This window comes from Microtus oregoni, unplaced genomic scaffold (genome assembly GCF_018167655.1).
Source record: "Microtus oregoni isolate MIOR12 unplaced genomic scaffold, Mior012 000050F_ref0000143, whole genome shotgun sequence".
Taxonomy (NCBI): Eukaryota; Metazoa; Chordata; class Mammalia; order Rodentia; family Cricetidae; genus Microtus; species Microtus oregoni.
The window spans coordinates 1,918,040-1,928,303 of NW_024543256.1; the positions used below are offsets into that span (position 1 = coordinate 1,918,040).

At 38.2% G+C, this 10,264-nt stretch overlaps 1 protein-coding gene across 1 annotated transcript in view; it reads right to left on the reverse strand.

The window, feature by feature from the left end:
* The window catches only part of LOC121437126 (coagulation factor VIII-like), a 157,314-nt gene extending 149,430 nt beyond the window's left edge, over positions 1-7,884 (reverse strand). Inside the window, 1 exon segment of the mRNA XM_041636966.1 lies at positions 7,505-7,884. Within this exon segment, the coding sequence (XP_041492900.1) occupies positions 7,505-7,650 (146 nt within the window). The 5' untranslated portion in view covers positions 7,651-7,884.
* Between the last annotated feature and the right edge of the window lie 2,380 nt (positions 7,885-10,264).

Below are 10,264 nucleotides of genomic sequence, written 5' to 3' on the forward strand. Positions count from 1 at the left end.
TCAGTGCAGGAACTCAAGAGAAACTTGGAGGCAGGAGCTGAAGCAGGAGCCATGGAGGAGGGCTGCTTACTGGCTTGCCCTTTATGATTTGCTCAGCAACCTTCTTATGGAACCTAGGGCCACCAGCCCAGTGACAGAATCACCCACAATGCCTGGGCTCTCCCCCATCAATCACTAATTAATAAAACACTCCACAGGCTTGCCCACAGCCCAGTCTTATGGAGACATTTTCTCCATAAGAGGTCCCCTCCTCTCAGATGACTATAAATTGTGTCAAGTTGACATAAAACTAATTAGCACAAGGTCAGAAATCAATGTAACAGAAAATAAGCAGAATAATAATCTAATTAACAAAAATTACCTTGGATGGGGACTGGAGAGATGGATCAGCAGTTAAGAGCACTGACTCCTCTTAAAGATGACCAAGGTTTGGTTCCCAAAACCCACGTGGTGGCTCACGACTGACTGGAATTTCAGTCCTAGGGGATCCCTCTTTTGACTGTTGTACTAGGTACTGAAGTGGTGAACTGACATGCACACAGGCAAAACACTTATTTACATAAAATAAATAAATCAATAAATGAGTTCTAAATAATTACCTTGGTATCAATCTAACAAAAGAAGTGAAAGATTTATACAGCAAAATGTTAAAACACTGAAGAAAGAAATTAAAGAAGATTCCCAAAGTCCAGTTGAAGAGTGGGAGGAGTGAGAATATGAACAAAGAGGTCAAGACCATGATGAGTATATACACTGAAAGAGTTTACCTGAGCTAACAGGAGCTCACCAATTCCAGCCGGACAGGGAAGGAACAAGCATAGGACCAAACTAGTCCCTCTGTGTTTCACAGCTGTATGGCTGGGGCAGACTGAGGGATCACTGGCAGTGGCATCAGGATTTATCCCTACTGCTTGTACTGGCTTTTTGGGAAACTATTCTCTTTGGATGGATCTTGCTCAGCCTAGATATAGTAGGGAGGGCCTTGGACCCTCCCCAAAGCAGTGTGCCTTACCCTCTCTAAGGAGTGGATGGGGTGGGGGGATAAATGAAGGGAATGGGAGGAGGGGAGGGAGTAGGAACTTGGATTGATATGTATGATGAAAAAAGATAGTTTGTTTTCTTATTTAAAAAAATAAAAAGAAAAGAAGATAGAAAGGTCTCCCACACTCAAGCACTGGAAGAATCTGTATTATGAAAATTATACTATCAACAACAATCTACAGAATCAATACAATCTCTATCAGCATTGCAGCTACATTCTTCATAGTAATATAAAAATAAGTATCTTAAAATTCATGTGGAAACAAAAAGGATCCCCATAACCAAAGAAATACTCGAACAAAAAGAATACTTACTGCAGGAGTTACGACTATAGCTGATTACAAGTGCAAGTTATATTGCAGAGACATGGTAAGAAAACCATGTATTGGCACAAAAGAAGACAGATCATGAAATTGAGTAGAAGGCCCCGATATAAGTCCATGATTCTACAGTCACCTGATTTTTGACAAATGGGCCAAAAAAATGCACAGGAGAAAAGATCATATCTTAACAAATGGTGTGGATAAGCTAAATATCTACATGTAGAAGAAACAAAATCCTTATCTCTCATGCCATACAAAATAAACTCCAAATAGCTCAAAGACTTCAATATTAGATATGAAACTGAAATTGCTAGAGGACAAAGTATGAAGCACACTTAAAGATATGGGACTAGGTAAAGGTTTTCTGAATAAAAAAAAATTTCTCATTGCTTAGGAAATAAGGCCAATCAACAGTCAACAAATGGGACTTGCACATCAAAGGAAACCATCTATCAAGTGGAGACAAACCATCTATTAAGTGAAGAGACAGCCTACAGAACAGAAGAAAATCTTTGCCAGCTATACACTGAACAGATAATTTTAGAATATACAAAGAAGTAAAACAAAGAAGAAACAAACATTCCAAAGGAGAGAGACAACCAAGTCCTACCCATCTATGACACCTATTAATCACATTAGTGACGAGCATGGCATGATAACCTTAAGAATGCAGTAGTGGCACGCTTACCTTGGTGGTAACCAACAGTTCTCTGATTGGACTTAAGACCCACTCAACATGAGGGAAACCATGCCTGGTAATAGAAACCTAGCTAATTACTCATTGCCAGTGAAGTCATGGACATTAGAGGAGAACTTGCAACAACTACTTTACTAAATGTTAAACATTTTTTCCTGTCTTTCTTTTTCTTTCTTTCTTTCTTTCTTTCTTTCCTTTTGTTTTTCGAGACAGGGTTTTTCTGTAGCTTTGGAGCCCATCCTGGCACTAGCTCTTGTAGACCAGACTGACCTTGAACTCACAGAGGTCTGTCTACCTCTGCCTCCTGAGTTCTGGGATTAAAGGCATGTACCACCACCGCCTGGCTAAACATTTTTCCTATATCCACAGATAATTTTAGTCTTCACCTCTCATCAGGGAAACTTTTCTTCATAACAAATGGAGATCATAAAAGAAAACCAGAATCTATCAATATGCAAAGTCCCAGTGGATATCTATAAAACACTCCTATGCTTAGAGCTCAGGGAAGGTTTGGGGAGTGGGAGTGGAAAGATTGTAAGAGCAAGAGGAGCAGGGACTTCCTGTGAGATTGTGTCTCCTAGTAATATCAGAAACTACATTCAAAAGATCTCATGGACACAACTTAACAAATGTGAACTAAACAAGGATGACACCAATAGACACGCCAAAGTGGACTAGGAAAAGTACAGGAGATCTCAAACCCATACAAAGAACTATACACAACTAAGGAATGACAAGAGAAGAAAAAGTCTTCTCTGGAAAAGAACACATCAATTGTTATTCAATACCAAATGATCAGCCCTGAAAAAATACATATTAGTAACAATATACAGACTGAGAAGGTTGTATTTAGGAATATATATGCACATGCATATAATATATCCAAGCAATACAGTTAATGAATAAAAGAGACCATGAATTTTAAATACAGCAATATAGTGGAAGATTTAGAGAGAAAAAAAGGAAGTGAAAAATGTAATTTCATTAGAATCTTTTAAAAAGTAAAATAAAAAAGGTATAAGAAAAAGAGAGAAAACTCATTATTTTAAAAGGCTGTGGAACTGAACAGAAAGTTCTCACTAGAAGAAATACAAAAGCTAATAAACACTTTAAAAGTGTTTAACATCATTAGCAATTAGAGAAATTCAAATTAAAACTACACTGACATTCCCTCTCAGAATACTTATCATCAAAAAAAAAAATCAAATGACAACAAATTCTGGTGAGGATGTTTGGAAAGAGAAACTCTATTCCACCGAGAATAAACTGATGCAGCCACTTTGGAAATCAGTATGGAAGTTCTAAAAAAGCTACAAATAGAACTACTATATGAACCAGATATACCACTCCTGGGTATATGCCCAAAAGACTCCATATTCTACTACAAAGATACTTGCATGCCCATGTCCACTGCTGCTTTATTCACAATAGCAAGGAAACATAATTAGCCTAGATATCCACCAACTGATGAATGGATAATAAAAATGTAGTATATAGACACAATGGGATTCTACTTAACTATTAAAAAAAATTGAGCTGGGTGGTGGTGGTGCACATCTTTAATACCAGCACTTGGGAAACAGAGGCAGGTGGATCTCTATGAGTTCAAGGCCAGTCTGGTCTACAAAGCAAGTTCCAGGACAATCAGAAGATCTGTCTCTAAAAAAGAAAAAAAAGGAAAAAAAGAAAGAAAATTAACAAAGATAAAAAGAAAGAAAATGAAACTATGAAAGTCAGAGATAAATGGATGGAGCTGGAAACAGTCATTTTGAATGAGGTAACCCAGACAGAGAAAAACAAATGTCACATATTCTTTCTTATTTGTGGATCCTAGATCTGAATCTTTAGGATTGATTGTATAGCCTGGAAGAACTGTAGAAACCAGCAACAAACAAAGGGACAATTTGTAGAGGGTGAAGCAGGAGCTCTAGAAATAGGGATAGAAGGATACTGTGGGAAAGGAAAAAAAAGGGGACTTAACTGGGAAAGGGGAAGAAGGAAAACAGCGGGAAAGGAAGGAAGGAGGGATAAATACCACTAAGGATGTTTGGAAAAGTCATAATGAAATTTATTACTTTATAATCTTATTTAAAGATGCAAATACAGCCGGGCAGTGATGGTGCATGCCTTTAATCCCGGCACTTGGGAGATAGAAGCAGGTGGATCTCTGAGCTTGAGGCCAGCCTGGTCTACAGAGTGAGTTCCAGGACAACCAGGTCTGTTACACAGAGAAACCTTGTCTTGAAAAAAATCAAAAAGAAAAAAGTACATACAATACATATGTTCTCTCTCACACACACAGACACACACATACGCACATACATACTCACACATTTTAATACAGTTATCCTACACAGTGAAATAATATTTCCTGGGAGCTATAGACTAATAAAAACCCCAGAGTGTTTGAGTTGTTGGGTGGGGTCCAAGAGACTCTCCAAACAATATAGGCAATTGTCATTGCTCTTGGCTACCTGTCAAAATATGAAGATAATATCCTATTGTTGAACACACCACACACAACATCCTATTGTTCAAGACACCACACACTTTGCTCGTGGACCTTGGAGGAATTGAGCTAGTATTAATCTGGAATCCCCCTTCCTGAGGACTAGCATTCATACTGTCAGAAGGTGCTATGCAAGCTACCAAGAAAGAAAAGTTATTCTCAGTCCTACCCAGTTGTACAGTCCAAGAGCAACAACAACAATGAAACCAGCAAGATGCCTCAGTAGTGAAATAGTAGCACGTGTATCTTGGGAGTAACCAACACCTGCCTAGATTGGATATAAAATCAATTTAGTTTGAGGGAACTCATTGCCTGGTATGTAAACCTAGACAAAAACCTGTGACTGAAGAGATCATAGGCCCTACAAAGAACCCACAACTATCCTGTAATTAAAGTAATATAGTTTCCACCTGCCTTCTAAACATCCATCCTTATAGCATAGATAAGTACAGCTCTGACATCTCATCAAAGAAGATTCCTTTTGAAATAGATGTAGTCTATTAGAGAGAACCACAACTTGTCAAAATGCAGAGAATAAGTAACCATGGGGACACAGTCCCAAATGCAACATCTATAACTAAGTGGGTTCAGGAAACATCATGCATGGAAAAGCGGACAGAAAGATTGTAAGATCTTGAGGACCAGAATGACTGTTTTTGATAGTACCTACTAGACAGAACAGGCATGTTCTACCATGAACTCAAATTTGAGAGGAAGTTGGGGGTGGAGGACATGAGAAAAGTTGTAGGGCAATAAGGGGGTAAAATGATGCAAGTACGATATACTCATGAAGAGTCTTGAACTTTGTAGAAATTGAAACTAAAACAACTGGCTGTAGTGGTGCACACTTTTAATCCCAGAATTTAGGAGGCAGAGTTGGGTGAATATGAGTTCTAGGCTATCCTGGTCTACAAAGTGAGTTCCAGGACAGCTGGAGATATATAGAGAGAACCTGTCTCAAAAACAAAACAACTATTTCATTTGTTCCAGCAAAAGACCACCAGAGAATCTGTTTGCTAAAATAACAACATGTCTGGGACTGTATTTCAGTGATAAAGCACTCATGAATAAAATAGGAGGCCTGAAGTCCACCCCAAACACAACAAAATAAGTGAAAGCCTAAGTGAATGAATGACTACATCAGTAGACTATGATATTGTATAGAACCCCCCCTCCAAAATGATAATGATATAAATGTGTTTACTTGTATGACACAGCTCTTATACAGATATTAAAAAGAATGTATTAAGGTTGTGTCTACTGACCTATAGACAATTCTACAAGGTGTTTCTGAGTGAAAAAGTAAATAAAGTATTATAGTATTCTAGTTTTTAAAAATTAGTAATGTGTGTGTGTGTGTGTGTGTGTGTGTGTGTGTGCATGCATGCACACACTGTGTGTTGAATAAGACTGGGTGATGTGGGAGAAGAATGAGGAAGTGAAACACAAACAACCAAAAATACTTATGCAGTATCTATGATATGACTCTATATAGCATTTACATTAATACAATATATACATTGTATTTAAATCCTCCCCATCTCTTTTGGTATTTTGAGATAGGGTCACCAGTAGTTCGGTCTGGCAATGAACACACTATGTAGCCAAATCTGGACATGAATGCCTAGTTTTCCTGCTTTCACATTCCTGGCTGTGTTTAAAACTTTATAGTACACATTTAAAGAAACACAGTGAAAGACCAGCATTGTGGTGCACGCCCTTAATCCCAGCACTTAAAAGGCAGAGGCAGGATGATCTCTGTGAATTCAAGAGCAGCCTGGTCTACAAAGTGAATTCCATGACAGTAAGTGCCACAAAGTGAGACCTTTTCTCAGAACGAAACAAAACATAAAATAAAAATTATAAAAAAAAATAGTCAGGTGGTAGTGGCACAAACCTTTAATCTCAGCACTCAGGAGGCAGAGGCAGGTGGATATCTGTGAATTTGAGGCCAGCTTGACCTACAAAGTGAGTTCCAAGATAGCCCAAACTGCTACAAAGAGAAACTCTGTGTCAAAACAAAACAACAACAAAGAAAGCCAAAACAAAAAACACAGCAAAACATAAAATAAGTAATTTCAGCGTTCAACTTCATAAGCAAAAATAGAACAAAGTGATCCAAATAAAATTAGAATTGATGAATGAAATTGAGAAACAGAAACTGTAGTAATAGAAAGACTAAAAAATTAATAAATAAACCCAAAATATATTTGTTTTATTTCCTAATAAAATCAGGAAATGTTCTGTAAGTATTATTTTTAAAAGGAGAAAGAGAAAAAGATGGAAGGACGTAGAGGGAGAGAAATGTCAAGAATGACAAGGGAGATATAGTACAGACAGTACTTTGACAAAATAATAGACTATCATATAATTCAGTTTCAATACCTTATCAAATCAAGGTATAATAGATTTAAGAAGAGGTAGAAAAATTGAAATAAGTCAGTGACAATTATAATACTGAGGAGTTCGTTTAATGGTCTAATCACATCAGATAAACCAGAGTCCCTTCCTAAAGATGAAAAGCTTCTGATGCAATGGCAAATATCAGACAAAAGTCTACCATATGCATACTTTTGAGAATTTCACTGTTCTAGTTCTTTCTATGGAAGGTTGGGGTAAGCTAAGGGGAATTCTACTCTTTCTCTCCCATGCTCCTTGCATCTTCACTCTCCCTCATCCCATCCTTCTCTCCAAACCACAGTGCCAACATGCAACAAAAAAATCAATGATCAAGCAACAAAAATCAATGAGTAAATTAGGTCCCTGAGAAGAAATGGCAAGCAACATGGTGCAAATAATCAGACTGCATGCACACCTTACCTGCAAATGTTTGAAGGACTTAACAAAGTATTAGTCATCCACTTTTGCCTAGTGTCTGCATCTTCTAGTCAAAGACATAGCCTCACAATGTTACATTCAACAGAGCATATTTACCTTGTGTCCGTGTGCAGCACATTGAGTAAGTCACTCTGCCTATAGTTCCAGTACACTTCCACTGCACCTAGATAATATCTTCTGGTGGCACTAGAGCAGAAATAGAAAAGGCTAAGAAAGAAGCAAGTGAAGAGTGCTATTTGCATGGCTTTTATTCCTAGAAAGTGCTCAACTAGAAAGGTGAAAAATTAACTCTTCTCTAAAATATCATTAGCTCTCAAGAAGAAAAAATGCAAAATATTTATGATTTAGTGAAAAGTCCTAAATATTTTGCAGAGGATTTTATGGAAATTTATCTTCTGAGAGTGACAGTAGCATTAGCACTAAGCAGAGCTGAAAATGATTACTTCCTTTTGGCAGTGCAAAGCAGGCACAGGAAAAACTGGAATAGGAAAAGGGTGGCCGAGCTAAGGCTTAACCCATTCCTCTCTGAGATTATCCCACCAAGTTTGAGTCCTTGAGAAAAGGTACAGAATACTAAAGAAGAGGTTTCAATTGTACTCAGATTCCTAGACTGTTCTAAAAGTCTCTTCCTCAGTCCCAGCAGCAAAGAAACTTTTGGATTTACCAGATCCCAGTTCGTTTTCCCCACAGCAACTCTCCAGTTGCCCACCTGATCTAGAGACCCAGGTAAGACACCTGTGTCCTCTGTCCTATTTGTTGTTGTTGTTTCTGCTTTGTCAACTTAACATATACCAGAGTTATTTGTGAAGATGAGTTTCAGTTGGAAAAATGTCTCCATAAGGTGGCCTGTGGAAAGTCTGTTGGACATTTTCTTATTTAATGGTTAATATGGGAGGCCCCAGGTCATTATAGGCAGAGCCACCCCTAGACAGGTGGTTCTGAGTTGTATAAGAAAGCAGGCTGATCAAGCCATAAAGGGCAAGTCATTAAGCAATGTTCCTCCATGATCTCTGCTTCAGTTCTTGCATCCAGGCTCCTGCCTTGCTTGAGTTTTTGCCCTGACTTCATCAGTGACGGACTGTTATCTGGAAGCACAAGCTGAATTAAACCCTATCACCCCCACATTGCTTTTGGTCATGGTGTTTTATCAAAGCTATAGAAACCTTAACTAAGACACCCTTCTTCCCCAAAAAACTAGAAACAAACTTACCATATGACCCATCTATATAACTCTTGGACATACATCCAAAAGGAGTCTACATCTTATTATAATACCTGCATATCCATATTCATTGCTATCCAGTTCATAATAGCCAAGTATTGGAAAAAGCCCGGATGTCCAACAACTGAAGAATTGATAATGAAAATGCAGCACATTCACACAATGGTATACTATTCCATTTCTGTAAAGAAAAATTAGATTATCAAATTTACATGTAAATGCATAGAGCTGGAAATAATCATTCTCAATCAGGTAACCTAGATCCAGAAAGACAAATATTTCAAGTCCTCTCTCATATGTGAATGTTAACACTGAATCTTTAGATATGTGTTTTTAAATTGGAGTATCCATAGATATCAGAAAACTAGGCCAATTTCCTGAGGGCCATGAGAAAGTTCTGATTAATCCCACAGGAAAGAGCATTTTGCCAGCAAGGGAAGGCAGATTTCAAGGGAAGTGGGTATGAAAAGAGAAGAGGTCTAACTAAACAAGAAGTGTTAAGTAAGGATAAGGATGGGAGGACTAGAAAAAGAAGGGAGTATGGGAAATGATTACTAACACTAAAGGTATTTGAAAAAGACACACAGAAACCTACTACTGTAGATACTTTCTAAAATACACATGTATACATATATAAGAGTTCAAATGGAGTTCAAATGTCACCTACAACAGGGTGACAATTCACTACAGGCTAATAAATATCAAGCCCAGTACCAGGAATGGTTGCCACTTTTGGAGTTGTTAGCCCCATAAACTTCCAAACATTATAGGCTATAGCTAATGTTATTGTCAATTATTCTACAGAACTGGATGGTGAGACCCTATTGCTGAAGATATAACATATCTGAGTCATAAAACTGACACAGACCTGGCAAACAAAAATAGAAGCAGGGGAAAGGAAGGAGAAAGAAAGAAAGAAAGAAAGAAAGGAAGGAAGGAAGGAAGGAAAGGAAACCCAGCTTTACCCCCACTGACAAGATTTCACAGTGTTGTAAGACTACATACATGCTATTAGGGGAGACAAGTTATCAAAAAGTCTTACACAGCAGCTATGAACCCTGTGAGCTATGATAATGGGTGTCATGGCAAGATACTCCCAACCACTTCATGCTGTGGGAGCCCACATGTGACTCAGTTTCCATTTGGAATCAATTCTGACTTAAAAGCCATTTGAGTTCAAGCTTGCCTGCTCTGCTTGCTCCAGTATCCTTGAGGGCTGTGAGAAAGTTCTGATTAAGCCTGTGGGAAGGAAGATATAAGGAAAAGAGCATTCAGCCCATGAGAAAAGTACATACTATCTAGTAGAAAGAATACTGCTGATGCTAGACCTTAGGGCACATCCAGATAAAAGAAACTGCTTGCTCAAGGACAGGAATGGTCTTAGACACTGACTGTCTGTGCTGTGCTTTGTTCTGCTTTTCTATACAAGCAGGCTCTGAAATAAACTTGGGGATGTCCAGAGTAAGCTGGAAGTTCCCCTAATCTATCCTGCGTTTTCTGTCTCAATTTCTCTTAGTCTAACATTTCCTTAGCCTCAGCACCCCCTTCCAGGGACCCTGGCTGACTTTGTTGGAGCAGGCTCTGACACTCTACAGGATACAACTCATACTTTTTATAGGGCCAAAACCTCATAG